General features: G+C 50.0%; 4 protein-coding genes across 13 annotated transcripts in view; 2 read left to right on the top strand and 2 right to left on the bottom strand.

Annotated features, from left to right (window-relative positions):
- Positions 1–456, bottom strand: part of FEM1B (fem-1 homolog B) — a 9,548-nt gene extending 9,092 nt beyond the window's left edge. Inside the window, exon 1 of the mRNA XM_075576258.1 lies at positions 389–456. Within this exon, the coding sequence (XP_075432373.1) occupies positions 389–456 (68 nt within the window). The remainder of the gene's footprint in view (positions 1–388) is intronic.
- Positions 457–905: 449 nt separating this feature from the next.
- Positions 906–7,849, top strand: CLN6 (CLN6 transmembrane ER protein). Its single transcript, XM_075575457.1, has 5 exons — positions 906–1,043; positions 1,178–1,366; positions 1,702–1,757; positions 4,622–4,744; positions 7,257–7,849. The coding sequence occupies exons 1-5, from the start codon at positions 1,005–1,007 to the stop codon at positions 7,525–7,527; spliced, it is 678 nt and encodes a 225-aa protein (XP_075431572.1). The 5' UTR covers positions 906–1,004; the 3' UTR covers positions 7,528–7,849.
- Positions 7,850–12,465: 4,616 nt separating this feature from the next.
- On the top strand, positions 12,466–16,872 carry CALML4 (calmodulin like 4). Its single transcript, XM_075575458.1, has 5 exons — positions 12,466–12,799; positions 13,454–13,484; positions 14,620–14,760; positions 15,759–15,947; positions 16,493–16,872. Exons 1-5 carry the CDS (start codon positions 12,725–12,727, stop codon positions 16,588–16,590), a joined length of 534 nt encoding a protein of 177 aa, XP_075431573.1. The 5' UTR covers positions 12,466–12,724; the 3' UTR covers positions 16,591–16,872.
- Positions 16,873–17,300: 428 nt separating this feature from the next.
- PIAS1 (protein inhibitor of activated STAT 1) overlaps positions 17,301–21,942 on the bottom strand; it is a 31,181-nt gene continuing 26,539 nt past the window's right edge. For all 10 annotated transcript variants that reach the window (XM_075575418.1, XM_075575415.1, XM_075575408.1 and 7 more), the window contains 2 exons: positions 21,435–21,472; positions 17,301–21,257 (listed from right to left, as the gene is read on the bottom strand). In XM_075575418.1, the coding sequence (XP_075431533.1) occupies positions 20,967–21,257; positions 21,435–21,472 (329 nt within the window). In that variant the 3' untranslated portion in view covers positions 17,301–20,966. The remainder of the gene's footprint in view (positions 21,258–21,434; positions 21,473–21,942) is intronic.

Below are 21,942 nucleotides of genomic sequence, written 5' to 3'. Positions count from 1 at the left end.
GTGTGTTACCTGGCAGCCATGAGCCGGCCAGTCTGTGAGCTTTATTTCCATGCCCGCTGGGTGCCCGCGTGTGGACATCTGATGCCAGGAGGGGAGCGGGATCCGTTCTTGCAGCTCTCAGATAATTCCACCTACCTCCAGTTCTTGGCTATAAAATACTCTTTCCCCTCTACTGCACCCTGCAACATACGGACAGATACAAAAGCCATAGGATTTCAATCTGCGAGGGAACACTTCTTCTATTCTATATAGGACTATGATGCATTCTATATGGGACTATGATGTGCTAGATTTGAGATTTCACTCCCAAACACATATATAGTGTCTATACTGCTCCTTGTTTACAGAGCGAGGGCTTCTGGCTATAAACAGAAATACTGTGCATTACCCCTCAAATCGTCGGCCCCAGGAAGCTACATGAATTGGGTCTGCAATAAAGTCAAAGCACTCAGCCATGCCACCTCTTGTCTGCCGTTTGTAATGTTTCTTTACTAGTTACACATCAGAATAAACACGCGCAGTCTACATACAAACCATTTAGATCAGGGGCCCTCTAGCGCCCCCCCCCCCTCCAACAGCCTCTGATTTTAGCCACCTGTGCTGAAGCAGGGACTGATTTTAGCCACCTGTGCTGAAGCAGGGACGGATTGAGCCACCTGTGCTGAAGCAGGGACTGATTGAAGCTGGGATATCCTGAAACCCTGACCTGTTGCAGGGGCTTGAGGATGGGAGTTGAGCACCCCCTGCTTTTAAATTGTAGGCCTTTCAGGACCGGATACCCCTTGTTGCTGTCTAAGGCGCTCACCCCTTTTTATTGTACATTCGTTTGTGTATTTATCTTGGTAGATATTGGCTCCCATTTGGCCACATCACAATAACAGTATATACACGCACATGTACAGTATAATATACCTTCTAAATACACTGACTGTTTGTCTCTGCAGCTTCTCCTCCCGCTGGACTGGTTCCCGTTAAATAAACCCAGCGCAGGAGACTATTTCCACATGGCCTACAATGTCATCACTCCCTTACTGCTCCTGAAGGTGAAATACGTGATTATATATAGAGAGAGCTAATAACACACAGTGCGGTGGGTTTCTGTCATCGCTGGTAACAAAGTGTCAACGGTCTTGTGTCTCTGTGACTTATATGTGCTGCTGTGTATTGTGTGTTGCAGCTAATAGAAAGGTCTCCCAAGACCCTCCCTCACTCTGTGATCTATGTCAGCATCATAACGTTTGTGATGGGGGCGAGTATACACCTCGTGGGCGACTCTGTGAACCACAGACTGATCTTCAGTGGGTACCAGCATCACCTGTCCGTGAGAGATAACCCCATCATACAGAACCTGCAGCCGGAGACCCTGGTGAGAAGATACCGTGTGGGGACAGGGGCCCCTCTCTCTGTATACACACAGGGTGCCTCATGGGGGGGGGGGTCTCTGCCGGCGCCTCACGCTCAACTGATTCTCAGGATCAGACTTCTGTAACTAGAGATGCAAATATAGAAATTATTTGGTTTGTGTTTTATTGGAACCTGAACGAACTTAGTCTAATAATTGAATCTTCCCTTCTCCCGTTTCACTTCTCCCCCCCCCCCCTCTTCCGCTCTCTGCCCCCCCCCCCCCACCCACCTTTCCTGCTCTCTCCTCCGTCCTTACCTCTCTCCCCTCCCTCTCTATCCCCCCCTCTCCCCTCACAGATTGACTCGTTTGAACTGCTGTATTACTACGATGAGTACCTGGGTCACTCCATGTGGTAAGGACGTGCCTGATATCTGTCAAACAGCCCAGAGGTGACTGTGCCAGGAGATTAAACATGGAGGGGAGACGCTGCTGCTTATTGGGGTCACAGTGAGGTTATCTGATTGCTGTTCGTAGCCGCAGCTCCAAATCTTTGAGCGGATGTAACTCCTGTGTGGCTATAAACATCTAATCAGCCGAACACTTGTTCTGGGAAATCCATCTTAATTGCTGTGGTTAATAGAGGCGGGGACACCGTGGCGACGCTGTGTAACTTACCCCTGTGTGACGCCGTGTAGCGCGGTGACGCCGTGTAACTTACCCCTGTGTGATGCCGTGTAACTTAACCCGGTGTAGCATGGGGACGCCGTGTAACTTACCCCGGTGTAGCGCGGTGATGCCATGTAACTTACCCCGGTGTAGCGCGGTGATGCCATGTAACTTACCATTGTGTGATGCCGTGTAGCGCGGTGACTCTGTGTGACGCTGTGTATCTTACCTCTGTGTAGCGCGGTGACGCCGTGTAACTTACCCCTGTGTGATGCCGTGTAACTTACCCCGGTGTAGCGCGGTGATGCCATGTAACTTACCATTGTGTGATGCCGTGTAGCGCGGTGACTCTGTGTGACGCTGTGTATCTTACCTCTGTGTAGCGCGGTGACGCCATGTAACTTACCCCTGTGTGACGCCGTGTAATTTACCCCGGTGTAGTGTGGGGACGCCGTGTAATTTACCCCTGCGTGGCACCGTGACGCCATTTAATTTACCCCTGCGGGGTGCCGTATAACACTTGCCCCATCCCCCGCATGGCGCCGTGATGCAGTGTAACACTCCGCCCCCCCCCCCGCGCATGGCGCCGTAATGCAGTGTAACTCTCCTCCCCCCCCCGCGCGCATGGCGCCGTGATGCTGTGTAACACTCCGCCCCCCCCCCCCCCGCGCGCGCATGGCGCCGTGATGCAGTGTAACACTCCGCCCCCCCCGCGCGCATGGCGCCGTGATGCAGTGTAACACTCCGCCCCCCCCCCCGCGCGCGCATGGCGCCGTGATGCAGTGTAACACTCCGCCCCCCCCGCGCGCATGGCGCCGTGATGCAGTGTAACACTCCGCCCCCCCCCCCCCGCGCGCGCATGGCGCCGTGATGCAGTGTAACTCTCCTCCCCCCCCCCGCGCGCATGGCGCCGTGATGCTGTGTAACACTCCGCCCCCCCCCCCCCGCGCGCGCATGGCGCCGTGATGCAGTGTAACACTCCGCCCCCCCCCCGCGCGCATGGCGCCGTGATGCAGTGTAACACTCCGCCCCCCCCCCCCGCGCGCATGGCGCCGTGATGCAGTGTAACACTCCGCCCCCCCCCCCGCGCACATGGCGCCGTGATGCAGTGTAACACTCCGCCCCCCCCCCCGCGAGCATGGCGCCGTGATGCAGTGTAACACTCCGCCCCCCCCCGTGCGCATGGCGCCGTGATGCAGTGTAACACTCCGCCCCCCCCCGCGCGCATGGCGCCGTGATGCAGTGTAACACTCCGCCCCCCCCCGCGCCGTGATGCAGTGTAACACTCCGCCCCCCCCGTGCGCATGGCGCCGTGATGCAGTGTAACACTCCGCCCCCCCCCCCCCGCGCATGGCGCCGTGATGCAGTGTAACACTCCGCCCCCCCCCCGCGCGCATGGCGCCGTGATGCAGTGTAACACTCCGCCCCCCCCCCGTGCGCATGGCGCCGTGATGCAGTGTAACACTCCGCCCCCCCCCCCGCCGTGATGCAGTGTAACACTCCGCCCCCCCCCCCGCCGTGATGCAGTGTAACACTCCGCCCCCCCCCCCCCCGCGCGCATGGCGCCGTGATGCAGTGTAACACTCCGCCCCCCCCCCGCGCGCATGGCGCCGTGATGCAGTGTAACACTCCGCCCCCCCCCCCCCCGCGCGCATGGCGCCGTGATGCAGTGTAACACTCCGCCCCCCCCCCCCCCGCGCGCATGGCGCCGTGATGCAGTGTAACACTCCGCCCCCCCCCCCCCGCGCGCATGGCGCCGTGATGCAGTGTAACACTCCGCCCCCCCCCCCCGTGATGCAGTGTAACACTCCGCCCCCCCCCCGCGCGCATGGCGCCGTGATGCAGTGTAACACTCCGCCCCCCCCCCGCGCGCATGGCGCCGTGATGCAGTGTAACACTCCACCCCCCCCCCCCGTGATGCAGTGTAACACTCCGCCCCCCCCCCGTGATGCAGTGTAACACTCCGCCCCCCCCCCGTGATGCAGTGTAACACTCCGCCCCCCCCCCCCGTGATGCAGTGTAACACTCCGCCCCCCCCCCGTGATGCAGTGTAACACTCCGCCCCCCCCCCGCGCGCATGGCGCCGTGATGCAGTGTAACACTCCGCCCCCGCGCGCATGGCGCCGTGATGCAGTGTAACACTCCGCCCGCCCCCCCCGCGCATGGCGCCGTGATGCAGTGTAACACTCCGCCCCCCCCCCGCGCGCATGGCGCCGTGATGCAGTGTAACACTCCACCCCCCCCTCCCCCGTGATGCAGTGTAACACTCCCCCCCCCCCCCCGCGCGCATGGCGCCGTGATGCAGTGTAACACTCCGGGCCCCCCCCCCCCGCGCGCATGGCGCCGTGATGCAGTGTAACACTCCGCCCCCCCCCCCCCGTGATGCAGTGTAACACTCCGCCCCCCCCGCGCGCAGGCACCGTGATGCAGTGTAACACTCCGGGCCCCCCCCCGTGATGCAGTGTAACACTCCGGCCCCCCCCCCCCCCGTGATGCAGTGTAACACTCCGGGCCCCCCCCCCCCCGTGATGCAGTGTAACACTCCGTGCCCCCCCCCCCCCCCCCGTGATGCAGTGTAACACTCCGTGCCCCTGTGTATATTTTTTGCAGGTACATCCCCTTCTTCCTGATCCTGTTCATCTATTTCACTGGGTGTTTCACGGCGGTGAGGGCGGAGAGCATGATGCCGCTGTCAGCCTGGGCCCTGCTCGCCCCCAGCAGCCTGTATTACTGGTCAGTCACTAACCCCTCCCCCCCCCCCCATATATATGCTGGGAAATAAGGAAGGGGGGGAGAGGCTTTCTAAATAAATCCCTTTCTCTGGGGGAAAACAAAAGTAGGATTATAATAAGGAAAGAAGTGAAACTCTGGGTGGGAACGTACAAGCCACAATCCGGGAGAATGTGGGGAGAGGGTTGTAGTAGATACATGGAATAGCCGCCCAACAGCGGCTTACATATAGTTATGTAGTTGCATATAGTTATGTAGTTGCATATAGTTATGTAGTTGCATATAGTTATGTAGTTGCATATAGTTATGTAGTTGCATATAGTTATGTAGTTGCATATAGTTATGTAGTTGCATATAGTTATGTAGTTGCATATAGTTATGTAGTTGCATATAGTTATGTAGTTGCATATAGTTATGTAGTTGCATATAGTTATGTAGTTGCATATAGTTATGTAGTTGCATATAGTTATGTAGTTGCATATAGTTATGTAGTTGCATATAGTTATGTAGTTGCATATAGTTATGTCCAAACAAGAGTGACCTAGGCGCAAGTAAAAACAAGAAAAACAAACATAGGGTAATACGTTCAAACAATTTGTCTGCTAGAGGGTACGATATGCACTTACAGCAGGTAGAATAAAATCAGGCCTTGTATCCACTCTGGGATCAGGAACAATGAATGAAGATCTGGAACAGCCAGCAGCAACTCATCTACAGGAACCGTATCCTCGTGTGAAGTATCACATGTTGGAAGAGAAGTGGGACACATACATAGTGTAACACAGTTTATTTATAAAATTAATAAAAAGACAATAAGTAAAATACTCACACTTTGTGAGTTTGGGTAAAAGCGTTTGAGAATTTAGAGCTTCTCACACTCATCAGGGGTAAGTATCCGTGGACTTATACACAGCTCCAGTAAACTCCTTACACAATGTCCTTATAACCATATGTAATGTTCTTGCCAAACTTCCAGGGGTATGTATATAGTTATGTAGTTGCATATAGTTATGTAGTTGCATATAGTTATGTAGTTGCATATAGTTATGTAGTTGCATATAGTTGTGTAGTTGCATATAGTTGTGTAGTTGCATATAGTTGTGTAGTTGCATATAGTTGTGTAGTTGCAAATACCGGTAGTTACATAGTAGATTAGGTTGAAAAAAGTAGTCTATCAAATTCAACCTGTACTAAATGTAGACGACCGTTACGTATCCTATATATGTATTTACAGTATATTGATCCAGAGGTAGGCAAACAACCCCCCCCACCCCCGCACCCCCTATTGTATCCGCTATCACAGTCTCCCTGGGTAATGAATGCCACATTGTAACTGCCCTTACTGTAAAGAACCCTTTCCTATTGTTGCTGGTGAAATCTCCTTTCCTCCAACCTTAAGGGATGCACCGAGTCCTTTGTACTGTCCCTGGGATGAATAGTTCTTTTGAAAGCTCCTTGTATTGACCCCAAATTTATATTTGTATATATTTATCATATCCCCTCCTAGACACCTTTTCTAATGTAAACAAATCTAATTTAGCTAGCCTCTCCTCATAAGGCAGACATATTCCCAGCCCCTTTATTAATTTGGTTGCTCTTTGTATTCCATATTGTATTTGTTATGAAGTGGTGTCCAAAACTGTACTCCATATTCAAGGTGTGGTATACTAATGCTTATAAAGGGACATAATTATGTTTACTTCCCTTCCATCAATTGCCTGTTTAATGCAAGATAAGATCTTGTTTGCCTTTGCAGTTACTGCCTGACATTGGGCACTGTTGCTAAGCCTGCTGTCTACAAGCACTCCTAAATCCTCCAAAGCTTGACCTATATTTGCCCAATTTTAATTTGCAAGTCGACTGTTCATTCATGTTTCCCATATGTAAGGTTATGCATGTATCTGTATTAAACCTCACCTGCCATTTACCTGGCCAAGTTCCCAGTCTCTCCAAGTTCTGCTGGAGAGAAACGACATCCTGCTCTGATTGGTTGTACTACCTTTACACAACATTGTGTCATGAGCAAAGATGGAGACTTTGCTCTCTATGCCAACCTAGAGTGTAGCGGTGAATACAAGTAAAGGAAATTCAAAACTGCTTGAGATGGAGCAGGGCCAAGCCAGTCCTCAAGGGCCACCAACAGGTCGGGGTTTAAGGATATCCCTGCTTCAGCACAGGTCTCAGTCGTTGACTGATTGAGCCACCTGTGCTTAAGCAAGTTGTACCCTTTAAAATGTGACTTGTTGGTGGCCCTGGGACTGCAGTTGGCCACTCCTGGGATAGACTGAAGCAGATGCTAAGTAGGACCTGAGGTTTTCCACTAGAGAGGAAAAGTCGGGATGGGGTGGGAGGAGTGTGTTGTATGTGTGTGTTTGTGTTGTGAAACTCCGAACCCTGTTGTACTGTCGCCCGCTGGCTGCATTACGCGGACCCTACAAGCATCCACAAACCCATTCTGTTTCAAAGTAGCAGGCACAGGCAAACGCTTTCTCCGGTTCCATTGCCCTCCCTGCAGGTACCTGGTGACGGAGGGGCAAATCTTCATCATCTTCATCTTCACCTTTTTCGCGATGCTGGCGATCATCCTGCACCAGAAACGCAAAGGGCTGCGCTTGGACAGCAACGGGCTCTTCCTGCTCTCCTCCTTCTCCGCGGCTCTGCTCCTCGTTGCAGTCTGGATCGTCTGGCTCTGGAACGACAAGATACTGCGCAAGAAATACCCCGGGGTCATATACATCCCTGAGCCCTGGGCCTTCTACACTCTGCACATCAACAGCTTACACTGAAAGGGGCTGGGATCGACTCCTATACTGTGAGAGGAACGGACCATGGATTATATGTCCCTTCTAGCTTAGTCCGTGTTTGACCCGGCAGGGGTGGGGGGGTGGGGGGGACAGCAGGCTCTATGGCCATTCTGCGATAGGGTGGGCTATTTTTATATCATTTTTCTATTTTATCATGTATATTTTATCTGCTCGATCCTAATATCGTTTTCTGATTTAAGCAATAGAAAGGCTGCTTTGCAATGTTTAACTGGCACTGAAGAGGTTAAGGATATTTCATGAGGGTGATCTCTCAATCACCAAGTAATAAAACCTCCTGTACATATTTGATGTGTCTGTTAAAGAGGTGTTGTTCGTTTGGGGAACTGTGCCCTCTTTACGGAGTGGGTGGGGGGCTTGCAATCACTGTCAGTAATATTTAGACATGCATCGTCTCCGCAAGCTCAAAACCCAACCCACTACAATGTGTGTAATGTGGTGTGCTACTGTGTTTGTTACCTAATGTATGCAACAAGAGACAAAAAGGCCCGAATTCTTCATCCAACCGTACAGATAAAATACATATTAATGTACTAAATGATGAAATGATTTGTCTTCCTCATGCGTATGGAAAGAAGGGTGAGTCGCCGTGTTGGTCCTTTCTTCCACGTAGAAGCAGGATAGAGAGGGAGTGGGTGTATGGGACCATTTATTGGACCAAAAAGTAGTTGAAATGTTACAAGCTTTCCAACCTCTCGGGGTCCTTCATCGGGTATGGCAGAAATACAGACACCACACAGAACCCCAGCAAGCTCATTTTAGAAACCCCCGAGCCCCCACAAAATATATATGTATATGTGTCAAAAAGGAGAGCTACTGAGCGTGGCAAATGTATACAACAAGTGACAGAGAAGCCCAATGCTACATCCAGTATGACAAAAATACACAGTAAAATACTAATATATTCTCTTGAAAAAGGGTCATTTAGTTTAACCCTTTGGCCAAAGCGATGTTGGCCTGCGAGCCACGTCAAGGCAGACCCAGAAATACAGACACAATAATATTATATGCAGTGTATGTAAGAGCGATATCTGGTTACAGTGGATGTAGACAGGAAGTGTGGAGTAAGACGAGGTAGAAACGGGTCGGCTGGTGTGAAAATGAACGGTGTGTGTGTGTGTGTGTGTGTGTGTGTGTGTGTGTGTGTGTGTGTGAGTCATCTGCCCATTTGCACTATTTCCTGACAGCATTCTTTATATAGATCACCAGGCGTAGTTATAGTGGTTTTTATATAGGTAGATATTTTTTCACACTCGCTGTCTTGTCACACTCACTCCCTCTCACTTCTCCTTAATGTCTCGGCCGCCTTTACAATTCATAAGAGAATAGCCTTCTACCGTATGTCTCTTCTACCGTATGTCTCTACTGTTCCTTTTCACACCTGTGGACCATCTTATTTCGCACTTCCCATCTACAACCATTCTAACCAGATATCCCTCTTACATACACTGTGTATTATATTTCTGTATTGCTGCCATACCCGGGGAAGGATCCCGAGCGGTTGGAAAGCTTGTAACATATCAACACTTGTTGGTCCAATAAAAGGTATCGTACCCCCTACTCCCTCCTGTGTTACTACATGGAGGTGCCCCCATATACTTTCCCTGCGCTCTCTGCCTGATGAGGTCACTTTGCTGTTGCGGCCGCCGCCTCACCTGCTAGAATTGCCAGGTGGCTTTTCCAAAAATACTGGACACAATAGGGAAAGGTGTGATGCCCTCGAGAGACACACAGACCTCTCTCTGCTCTATGCTGTTTCCTCCTCTCCTTGGCCCCACTCCCAGGCTCTTGACACCTGATTGGCTGCTGCTGGGTAATGCAGCCAATCAGGATGCCAGCCCCCTAGCAACAGCCCTGCTCTCACCCTAGTCTGGGAAATCCCGCTGCCCCCCAAGCCGGTCAGGTCACTATGTCCAGAGAGTTAATACCGGACACACACATGTCCAGTATTACCTCTAGTTTTTACTGGACAGTGTCAAAATACCGGACATCTGGTAACCCCTACCTGCCACCCTCCTGAACCACAGAGTCAAACGACGCAGCGGACTTCGCCAACATGACGTCTCGTTACCATGGCAACGCGACATTGCAGCGTCAAATGAAGTCGCGTTACCATGTCAACGCCACGCCGTGCGATGTCACGTTGGTGATGTCCGCGGCATCATTTGACACTGCGGTTCAGAAGGAGGAGGGGGTGGCAGCGAGGAGGCGCCCGCCACAGGTGTGCCTAGGGGCTGCCTGTTGTGCATCACAGGAAACCTTCCTCCGAGCTGATACCCAGATCCACGGCAGGCTGTGGTTGTCAGGTGTCCAGGTTTGAACCGGACTGTCCGGTATTTGAACACTCACAAAACGAGAGGTAATACTGGACATGTATGTGTATAGCGGTATTACCTCTCTGGGCGTGTATGTGTATAGCGGTATTACCTCTCTGGGCGTGTATGTGTATAGCGGTATTACCTCTCTGGGCGTGTATGTGTATAGCGGTATTACCTCTCTGGGCGTGTATGTGTATACCGGTATTACCTCTCTGGGCGTGTATGTGTATACCGGTATTACCTCTCTGGGCGTGTATGTGTATACCGGTATTACCTCTCTGGGCGTGTACGTGTATACCGGTATTACCTCTCTGTGCGTGTACGTGTATAGCGGTATTACCTCTCTGGGCGTGTACGTGTATATCGGTATTACCTCTCTGGGCGTGTACGTGTATACCGGTATTACCTCTCTGGGCGTGTACGTGTATACCGGTATTACCTCTCTGGGCGTGTACGTGTATACCGGTATTACCTCTCTGGGCGTGTACGTGTATACCGGTGTTACCTCTCTGGGCGTGTACGTGTATACCGTTATTATCTCTCTGGGCGTGTATGTGCCTGTATTACCTCTATGAACGTGTATGTGTATACCGGTATTACCTCTCTGGGCGTGTATGTGTATACCGGTATTACCTCTCTGGGCGTGTATGTGTATACCGGTATTACCTCTCTGGGTGTGTATGTGTATACCGGTATTACCTCTCTGGTAGTGTATGTGTATACCGGTATTACCTCTCTGGGCGTGTATGTGTATACCGGTATTACCTCTCTGGGCGTGTATGTGTATACCGGTATTACCTCTCTGGGCGTGTATGTGTATACCGGTATTACCTCTCTGGGCGTGTGTGTATACCGGTATTACCTCTCTGGGCGTGTATGTGTATACCGGTATTACCTCTCTGGGTGTGTACGTGTATACCGGTATTACCTCTCTGGGCGTGTATGTGTATACCGGTATTACCTCTCTGGGCGTGTATGTGTATACCGGTATTACCTCTCTGGGCGTGTATGTGTATACCGGTATTACCTCTCTGGGCGTGTATGTGTATACCGGTATTACCTCTCTGGGCGTGTATGTGTATACCGGTATTACCTCTCTGGGCGTGTATGTGTATACCGGTATTACCTCTCTGGGCGTGTATGTGTATACCGGTATTACTTCTCTGGGCGTGTATGTGTATACCGGTATTACCTCTCTGGGCGTGTATGTGTATACCGGTATTACCTCTCTGGGCGTGTATGTGTATACTGGTATTACCTCTCTGGGCGTGTATGTGTATACCGGTATTACCTCTCTGGACGTGTATGTGTATACCGGTATTACCTCTCTGGGCGTGTATGTGTATACCGGTATTACCTCTCTGGACGTGTATGTGTATACTGGTATTACCTCCCTGGGCGTGTATGTGTATACCGGTATTACCTCTCTGGGCGTGTACGTGTATACCGTTATTATCTCTCTGGGCGTGTATGTGCCTGTATTACCTCTATGAACGTGTATGTGTATACCGGTATTACCTCTCTGGGCGTGTATGTGTATACCGGTATTACCTCTCTGGGCGTGTATGTGTATACCGGTATTACCTCTCTCGGTGTGTATGTGTATACCGGTATTACCTCTCTGGGCGTGTATGTGTATACCGGTATTACCTCTCTGGGCGTGTATGTGTATACCGGTATTACCTCTCTGGGCGTGTATGTGTATACCGGTATTACCTCTCTGGGTGTGTATGTGTATACCGGTATTACCTCTCTGGGGGTGTATGTGTATACCGGTATTACCTCTCTGGGCGTGTATGTGTATACCGGTATTACCTCTCTGGGCGTGTATGTGTATACCGGTATTACCTCTCTGGGGGTGTATGTGTATACCGGTATTACCTCTCTGGGCGTGTATGTGTATACCGGTATTACCTCTCTGGGCGTGTATGTGTATACCGGTATTACCTCTCTGGGCGTGTGTGTATACCTGTATTACCTCTCTGGGCGTGTGTGTGTATACCAGTATTACCTCTCTGGGCGTGTACGTGTATACCGGTATTACCTCTCTGGGCGTGTACGTGTATACCGGTATTACCTCTCTGGGCGTGTATGTGTATACCGGTATTACCTCTCTGGGCGTGTACGTGTATACCGGTATTACCTCTCTGGGCGTGTACGTGTATACCGGTATTACCTCTCTGGGCGTGTACGTGTATACCGGTATTACCTCTCTGGGCGTGTACGTGTATACCGGTATTACCTCTCTGGGCGTGTACGTGTATACCGGTATTACCTCTCTGGGCGTGTATGTGTATACCGGTATTACCTCTCTGGGCGTGTATGTGATTACCGGTATTACCTCTCTGGGCGTGTATGTGTATACCGGTATTACCTCTCTGGGCGTGTATGTGTATACCGGTATTACCTCTCTGGGCGTGTATGTGTATACTGGTATTACCTCTCTGGGCGTAGTGATCTGCCGGCTTGGGGGGGGAGGGGGGAGCTGTGCAGCTACCTGCTGGGTAATGCAGCCAATCAGGAGGAGATGTCAGGAGCTTGGGGGTGGGGCCAACGAAAGGAGGAAACAGCAGGGAGCGGAGAGAGGTTTGTGAGGTGGGGAGAGGTTTTGACCGCATGGCAGCCTCATTATGGCACCTTTTATTTGTGATTAAACCTGCTCGCAGCGATGAGACGTCGGATCCGGGGCAGCGGAGAGGCCTGCTCCTTATAAATCTTTCACGGGAGCGGTGTCTTGTAACATACGTTACAAGCGGGTAATAAGACTCTGCGTGTTCTGTGCCAGCTATAAAGAGCTGGAATATGACCCCGGGTTTCCATGGCAGCGGTGTATTTATCCCGGGATGTCCCTAGGTGCGGCTGCGAGGACTTTAGCATCTCACAGAGATCAAGAAAGTGCAGCTCATAGAGACACGATGGTGAGTTACCTGTGACCCCTTCGAGCAGAGGTGGCCAACTCCAGTCCTCAAGAGCCACCGTCAGGTTTTCAGGATATCCCTGCTTCAGCACAGGTGGCTCAATCAGTCCCAGCTTCAGCAGAGATGGCTTTGACTGAGCCACTGATTGAGCCCCCTGTGCTGAAGCAGGGATATCCTGAAAACCTGACCTGTTCGTAGCACTTGAGGGCTGGAGTTGGCCACCCCTGGTTTAATTCCGCTTTGGCTATTAGGTGCATCTGGCAGTTAAGGGTTAAATTACATCAGTCGAAGACTGAGCCACCTGTGCTGAAGCAGGGATATCCTGAAAACCTGACCTGTTGGTAGCCCTTAAGGATTAGAGTTGGCCCATCCCTGCCTTAGAGAATGCAGGCAATAAGGCAAACAAAAAAGGGGGAACCGCTGGGATACTGTTAGAGGACATTACTGGGTATGTTTATAAGGCAGAACGCTAAGGAATAAAGATAAGAAATATTAAAGGAAATTATCACAGACCGACGCAGGACACGAGGCGTGTCCGATCCCAGGCAGCTGTCAGTCCCGAGGCGTGAGAGCCAAGCCATGTACAACCGCAGCTCTGACCTCCAAGGGTTAATGACTTGGAGATTAAGTGACTCTGTGTTGTGTTTTCTGCAGACCAAGTTCCTGTCCCAGGATGAAATTCATGGTGAGTATGGGGGGGGATGGGGGGGATAGCAGAGTTATTGGGGGAGAGATGAGTGGGATAGGAGAGTTATGGGGGGAGAGATGGGTGGGTTAGGAGAGTTATGAGGGGAGAGATGGGTGGGATAGGAGCGTTATTGGGGGAGAGATGGGTGGGATAGGAGAGTTATGGGGGGAGAGATGAGTGGGATAGGAGAGTTATGGGGGGAGAGATGGGTGGGATAGGAGAGTTATGAGGGGAGAGATGGGTGGGATAGGAGAGTTATGGGGGGAGAGATGAGTGGGATAGGAGAGTTATGGGGGGAGAGATGAGTGGGATAGGAGAGTTATGGGGGGAGAGATGGGTGGGATAGGAGAGTTATGAGGGGAGAGATGGGTGGGATAGGAGAGTTATGGAGAGAGAACAGAGATCTTTCCTGTTTGTCTTTGTTTCCCATAAATACCCCCTGCACCTTCTATAAATGACACCCAAAGAACTGTGTCCTCACATTATGCATCCCGGCAGCAAGATATATTCTGGATGTGGCACATGGTAACCCCACATCTGGGCTGCAAGGTGCAGCCTAACAGCACAGGGTCCTATTTTTAGAGGGTGGGGGGGGGGTAAAGAAGAGGTTACATGGCTGAGTGCTCTCACTGTATATATGCAGAGTGGCCATGCACAGGGGGTGTGTGGGTTATATTTGGGGTTCCTTCCCACAGGTCAGCAGTCACGGACATATTGTATGTATGTATGTATTGTATATCTGTGTATAGCGCCATTCATATACACAGCACTCACAGACATATTGTATGTATTGTATATCTGTGTATAGCGCCATTCATATACACAGCACTCACAGACATATTGTATGTATTGTATATGTGTGTATAGCGCCATTCATATACACAGCACTCACAGACATATTGTATGTATTGTATATCTGTGTATAGCGCCATTCATATACACAGCACTCACGGACATATTGTATGTATTGTATATCTGTGTATAGCGCCATTCATATACACAGCACTTTACAGCAGTAATACACGAGACAGAATAGGAAGACGCGCTTCATACATCAAAGTAGACATCAGGGAAAGGAGTCCCTGCCCCGAAGAGCTTACTATCTAACTGGTGCACCATTTCCCCCGTGCAGAGTTCAAGGAATGTTTCTCCCTGTATGACAAGAAGCACAGGGGCAAGGTCACCGCCGGCGACCTCCTGACCGTCATGCGCTGCCTGGGAGCCTGCCCCACCCCTAGCGAGGTCACCCGCCACCTGCAGATCCATCAAATCGGTACGAAGGGGTGAGCCGATAACGGAAAGGAGGGGGGGGGGGGTCGCTGATCCGGACCCCGAGACGCTGTGATGAAATGTGGGGACGCTCGATACATTTCTCAGCAGACAAGGTTAATGATGCACTTTAACCCCTTAACTGCCAGCTGGACCCAATAGCCACAGAGGAATTAAACCAGGGCGGGGTAGCCAACTCCAGTCCTCAATGGGTCAGGTTTTCACGATTTCCCTGCTTCAGCACAGGTGGCTCAATCAGGGGCTCAGTCGAGCCACCGATTCAGCCATCTGTGCAGAAGCTGGGACTGATTGAGTCATGCGCAGAAGCTGGAATATCCTGAAAACCTGACCTGTTGGTGGCCCTTGAGGACTGGAGTTGGCCACCTCTGAATTAAACTCTGCTCCAGACTGGTTAACCAATGTGCATCGAAGCCCCCCGCCTCCCTCTCCCCCTCCATCCCTTCCCCGCCTCCCCCTCCCCCTCCATCCCTTCCAAATAATTTTACATTAACCCCATTATCACCAGAGGGGGCTGCAGGCTATTCTGGCAGCAAAAGAGGTTCATACTTCAAAGAGTTTCACACAGCTGCCACCAGGGGGCAAATTGGAGCAGGAAGAGAGAATGTTAAGGCCCGACTCACTAAGTAGTGCTTTTCCATACAACACCTTCCAGCGCTGGGAGACTCCCTGCGGTCCCTGCGAGGGGTCTGTACGGGGTGATACTGCGCTGGGAGACTCCCTGCGGTCCCTGCGAGGGGTCTGTAAGGGGCGATACTGCGCTGGGAGACTCCCTGTGTGTGTGTGGGGGGGGGGGTGTTACCTGTGTGTGGGGGGGGGGTGTTACCTGTGTGTGGGGGGGGGGTGTTACCTGTGTGTGCGTGTGGGGGGGTGTTACCTGTGTTTTCGGAAGTGGTCCCTTACAGTGTGCGTGTGGTGTTACCTGTGTGTGCGTGTGGTGTTACCTGTGTGTGGGGGGGAGTGTTACCTGTGTGTCCTCTGCAGGCAGGGACGGGGATGTGGACTTCTCCACCTTCCTCACGATCATGTACCGTCAGAAGCAGCAGGAGGACCCGGAGAACGAGATCATGGTAGCCATGCTGATGTCCGACAAGCAGAAGAAAGGATTCATCTCACAGGCCGAACTCCGAACCAAACTCACCCAAATGGGGGAGAAGCTGACAGCTGAGGAAGGTATGGGGACCCGGGGGGCAGGACACCTCATCTCACCCTCATGGCCATCTGTTACCCATGTCACCCACATCATTTGATCACAGACTGTGCCCCTAGAGCAGATTTGGGTGGTTAGTCTAAACAGGACGTGGTCTAGACACCAAAAGGATTAAACCAAAGGAAAATGTAACAAAAATAAGGCTGCGCTTATAGTGCTGGCGACGCGACGGCGATGTCAGGCTACGGTCGCTGGAAAAATCAAATTGCGATTACTTCCAGCGATCGCGACCACGCCGTCACTCCGTCGCGTCACGCTTACTATTGCCGGCACAAGCACAGCCTAAGGCGGTGCCCAGGAGACGTGAAAACAAAAGGCATCTGGGGGGAGGGTATTAGAGCATGTCCTGATACCCATGAGGAGGGCACTTGTCCAGGGTTCTCTGTATGCACGTTTAATATATGCCAAGGTGTCTTCGAGTAAAGACCGAGCCCAAAACGCTGTCAGTTATGATCAGTCTTTGGCTTCCGAGATAAACTCATTAAAACAAAAATGTGCCCATTTCCAGCTGACGATCTCCTCGGAGAAGCGAACGTGGGACCAGACGGGCTGCTGAGATATGAGGAGTTTGTGAGGAATATCACCCGCCCAGCCCCCGACTACTGAACGCAGCCACCACTGGGGGTGCAGGAGACCCCAATCCGTGAAACACTGGGGTCAGGGGGAGGCAGCTACATTCATCCCCCAAAAATACACTGTATATCTCTCCTGCATCCAGTGGTGTTCATTCCCTAGCACAAGCACATTGCATGTTCTCTTTATGCTGTGTAACACGCTCCATGTCTGCTTTGTTATGGCTTGTAACATGTAAGGACATACCATGTAACGCAACATGACATACTTGATGCATGTTCTACTTAATAAGTCATGGACAGCTGTTGTAACATTTATTCTGTGTCCTGTCATTATTGACACTTGCTTATAATGACATTTCGTACAAACATCCCTTGTAGCAGCTTTGCGTCTTTACAGACTATTTCGGATTCATGCCCCCATTTCAGTTCCTCTCCTGTATTCACCATTTCTACAAAGCGTTTATTTGTTACTTCTCTCCTCCACACTACGGATATTACACGTTTTGTGCACTTGCAAAGCATGGATTTTGCACAGAGGGTCTTATGCTGTAACATTACATTTATACACAGCTATGTATGGGTGGCACTGAGGAAGGGAGGTGTAATGGTTAAAATTGGGTAGTTTTAAAATGCCTGGTTAGTCCTGATCCCAAACAAACTCACGTGTAATTATTAAAAGATGTGCTCTGCAATTAGGAGGCTCAGTACGAGATGGTCTCATTCAGCGGAGAAGATTATCGATCAGAATGCTTTTTTTTTTATTACATCTAAAGACTTCTACATAAACAGGTAACATTCAATAGGTAAACAATGTTTCCAATGCATGTAATAAATATTTTCACTTGGAACTTTATACAAACTGACATTGGCCTACTATACAGGTTTAAAAGCCTTTCAGCTGGTCTGGCATGCCATATGGAAACGTCTTTAAGGCAAATGAGTTACAGGTTCATGGAAACCAGAAAGAAGGTTCTTATGTACATCAGCTTCTGCCCTCTCTGCTGCTTACTAATTAAAACAATTAATAAAGCAGGACCAATTCCCCAATGCTAGCAAATTTAGCTTAAATATAAAAAGAAGTCACAAACAGAACACAAACCTGCTACAAAACATTACACAGTTCCCACAATAGTTTAATACTTGGCAGGAAAAATGCAGTTTTTCATTCACTTCGGGTTTAAATTATTGTTTATATTGCAAAATGTGTGTTTGGGGCATTATTATTACTTCTAACGCTGGAAGCTTGCAACTTGTTCCCAGTATAACCCTGCTAATCTCTGCAGTGAGGGCTCCCCCTCATCTCTCCTCCATCTGCACATCAAACAGGTCCCGACTTCCTGGAGCAGACTGTGTTGGGCCTATAAAAGATAAACTTCCCAGGGTGAGAACACCCCTCTTCTCCGCCTCAGATGTCATACAACCCCACCATGTCACTTAACCCCTTCCTGCTCAGCACTAAAACTCACAAAGCTTTTCCTTTGCAAACACACAACACCTTTTGGAACATGTATTAAATCAGGTTATGAGTCCAGACTCCTGTGGAGCAGACACAGCCCAAAATGGTCACCATGGAGCTAAACATTTAGGCACATATTTACTAAGCAGTGCTTTCCCAACTCATCCTCAAGGCCCCCCCCAAACGGTCAATTATTCAGGATAACCCAGCTTCACCACAGGTGGCTCAGAGTACTGAGCCCTGTGCTGAAGCTGTGATATCCTGAAAACCTGACCTGTTTGGGGGGGGGGGGGGGGGGAGGGGGCGGAGGAGCATACCATATGGCCTATACAGCATATTACCACCTGGTAGATAAGAGCTTTATTGCAGTGGGGTATTTGTTTGGTAATTACCAAATGGCAATTCTTCTGCCATTGTCCAACAGAAGGGGCCCAGATACAAGAACGTATTCATCCAGCAGCCACGATCTCGGGGTATAGCAGGAACAGCCCTCGGCTTTTCTTTTGCGTTCCGAATAAACATTTTTATGCGTGTATTTAAAAAAAAAAAACATCGGATTTATTGACCAAAGTCTACATTTATACCGAGGAAAGAAACATTGAATTGGTCAATAAACCAGGTTTGGTTTTTTTGCCACCAGTTATGCGAGTGCTAATCTTCATCTCCTCATTGACGCGTTCGTACGTGCACAAACTAACACACCACGTTTCACAGGACACCGGGGGGGGGTCCGGTTGTAACTTCATCTCCAACCTGTCTTGACCAGATAAGAACTCTCCCTGGGAAGAGATGAGGATCCAAACCGCAGGACAGGGAGAGAGGGGGGGGGGGGGGGGTGTGGTGTGGTGTGGGTGTGTGGGTGTGTGTGTGTTTTATTTTACACACAACCTCCTGCTGCTCCAAATAACTGAAGGTTTGGCACTTCAACCAAAAAGATGGGGAAAAAAAGCAAGACTAGAAAGAACTGTGACTAGAGAGCTGGCCTGTGACAGACATTGAATGTACAATGGTGGGTGAGTAAGTGGTTACAAGTTCCCACTGTGATCTAGTAAACAAGTTATGACGGTCACTCGTGATGTACCAGATCAGTAGGGGGAAAATAAACCAAACTGTTTGCACCTCACTACATGTATCCATGTAAACCAGGCCGCTCTCAAACCCCCACACATTGCTGTCAGTCAGATCTTGCCTCTGTGTGCCCCTTCCTGCCGGACCCATGAGACGCTGCACAAAGTGCTCCTACAGTCAGCAGTCGCAGCTCTGTACAGGCCGCAGGGAGAAGTGCAAACCAGTATGGAAAGCCGCCAGAGGAAGTGAGCTCCAGTACCAGCTGCAAGGCTGTGAGAGGATATATATTTGGTCCTGATTTATAACCTGTCTATAGCTGAGCTACCTCATATGATGGGGTGTTTTACAGTTCCCAGGAGAAGACCAACACATCCCCTTCACTGTCCCACATCAGATATCAGCCCATACTCCCTATAACATGTATGGACAAAGCACAGCTGTTTATGCAGACACTACAAGTACAGTACGCAACGAGCGCATGGGAGGGCTTGAACCTCCAGCTCCACTGCATTGTAGGGCAAAAAGAAATCAACAACATTTCTACTTCAACGTCCCAGAGAGCTCAGAAGACCTTTCCTCTAATTGCTTCCATACAGGGGAGTCCTTAGTCATGATGTTACTATAACCAATACTTTAAGAGCAAACCCTAGATAGCTAGCACAGAGCAACACATGCCTGCTCAATGTGACCAAGCAGAGGGATGCTAGAGCCTTGTCCAGATCTGGTGGACAAAATTAATTGCGTCTAACTTTAGTTTGGTCTTAAACGGACTGTAAAGTATTGCAGTGCTCCCTACAGTGTGCGCTTAACAGAAAGAAAGGCTGTGACACTCTGGTTGACACAGGATCGATATTACAAACCCTTTACATTAGATGTGAGGCAATACAAACTTACAACCTTTATAAATCATACTTCAGTGCCAGGGGGAGCAGCGGTGCTTTGCAAAGTCCATTTGGCAGCAGGTACAGATAACTTCTTCCGTGTTGGTGGGACCAGAAATATATATATATATATATATTTACCACACCAATCCCAGGCCCTTCCACGACCAAGCGGGCAGATACATTGTCTAGATTTACGTGTGGGGTGCTGACCCGAACTTCTAGGAGAACTAATAAATATTTGGTAAAAGTGCAGACAAATATCATTCTAGATTACCGAATGGAGGGGAACGGGGGAGGGTTCGAGGTTGAAGAGAAGAATAACAAAAAGGAAACAAAAACAAGGAAACAGAATCTCTGGAGCAGTCTCAGCTGTTTGGGAGGAGGAACAGGGAATCTGTAAACCCTTGTACGGGAGGAGGAAAAAAAAGTCAGGACTCAACGAGGTTATACACTGAAAGTCTGCTGCTCCGGAAGAGGGGAAGAGGTGTAATACACAATAGCTGTTGTCCTTCCACAAATCGGTAGGAGAATGACTGTGACAGAGCCCTTCACTGAGGAGCGTGCAACACGAATAAAAACACACAAAAAAAAAAAAACACAACATCAAACAGCTGCTGTGTCTGCTCTAAAGAGTCAGGAAGCTGGTAATGCCGAGAAGCGAGGATAACAAAAAACCAGGGGGTGCGGCGGGTCTCCAGACAGTCAGTCCCCGAGATCCATGGGGGAGAAATAAAAGGAAGCGCGGGGGTGGGGGGTGGGGAAGAGGTGGGTCCATGTCTCAGTTTTTTGTTACCAGACGAGTAAAGTCTTCAGTTTATATACAAAAGTAAAACTCAAAATATAGTTCTGTTCTCTGTACATGTCTTTTTTGTATTTTTTTTTTTAGCATTTCCCTAAAAAAAGAAAGAAAAGGAATCAGACAGTAGCTGCAGGGTAACGGGGTCCCTGGATGTAGGTGCGGGGAGAGGGGGAAGGGGGGGGGAAACACTCTGCCAGCGTTCAGTCTAAAGAGATGACATCTGGGATGATACTGTAGAGGGACGAGCTGTCGGCGGGACCCCGGCTGCTTGTGCTGTGGCCCTCGCGGAGGCTGTTTGAGGACACGAGGCTGCTGTTGCTGCCGCTGTTGCTGCCCCCGTTCGTTGCCGGGAGAGAGGCGTTCGCCCCTGCGTTGAGCTGGTCCAGGAAGATTTGGGAGGATGCGTAAGGGAAAAAGCGCGAGGAGTGGAGCAAGTCTGGTTCGTCCGAGGCCGCAGCCGCTGCGGCCGCCAGCAAGGAGGTGTTGTAATGCTGCGGAAGGGAGAGAGGGGAGGCCGGGTTAGTGGTGTGACATGGTGGCTCGTCCAGCTCAGCAGGGAGCACAAGAGGAAGGCAGAGACAAAAATAAAAAAAAAATAAAACGTCAAGGAGGAGGAAATGGTTTAGGACACAGACGCATATTTATGCAAAATCACCGCACGGACGCACCTGGTTGTCGCCAGATAAAAACGGAAAGAAATCCAATCCTGTAAAGAAAAGAAAACGGTTCATTTGTATCTGCATTTCAATTAAATTCTATAGAGAATCCAAACCAACAATAGGATGGCGCAGAGACACGCGCTGGGAAAGAAACACACCCCAAATAAGAGAAGGGAAGTGGAGTTATGGGAGATTGCAATGTGTGGACTGGACACACTTGTTTAAACACTTAGTGTTAATCACCGCTGTAGAAAATGTTAATTGACCTAAAAAAGTAACAGTTTTACTACTTTAGATCCTGTTAAAATTAATGTTCTCTTTTTCTCAGTGTTCACTAAATTCCAGCTAGTTTGGTTTCTCTGACTAATGACCGCTGCAGAATTACTACACAAAAACGGTCAAAACAAAAGATGACAATTTATCCCGACTTCTGAGGGCTGACCGTGTGATCCCCAAGACATTAAAGATTAGAAAAGATTATAAAATCCCTCCACACAATAGAAATCTTCACTTAATA

The sequence above is a fragment of the Ascaphus truei genome, chromosome 18, assembly GCF_040206685.1.
Source record: "Ascaphus truei isolate aAscTru1 chromosome 18, aAscTru1.hap1, whole genome shotgun sequence".
NCBI lineage: Eukaryota > Metazoa > Chordata > Amphibia > Anura > Ascaphidae > Ascaphus > Ascaphus truei.
The sequence above is the reverse complement of the archived record's forward strand: the minus strand, read 5'-3'. Positions and strand labels throughout refer to the sequence as shown.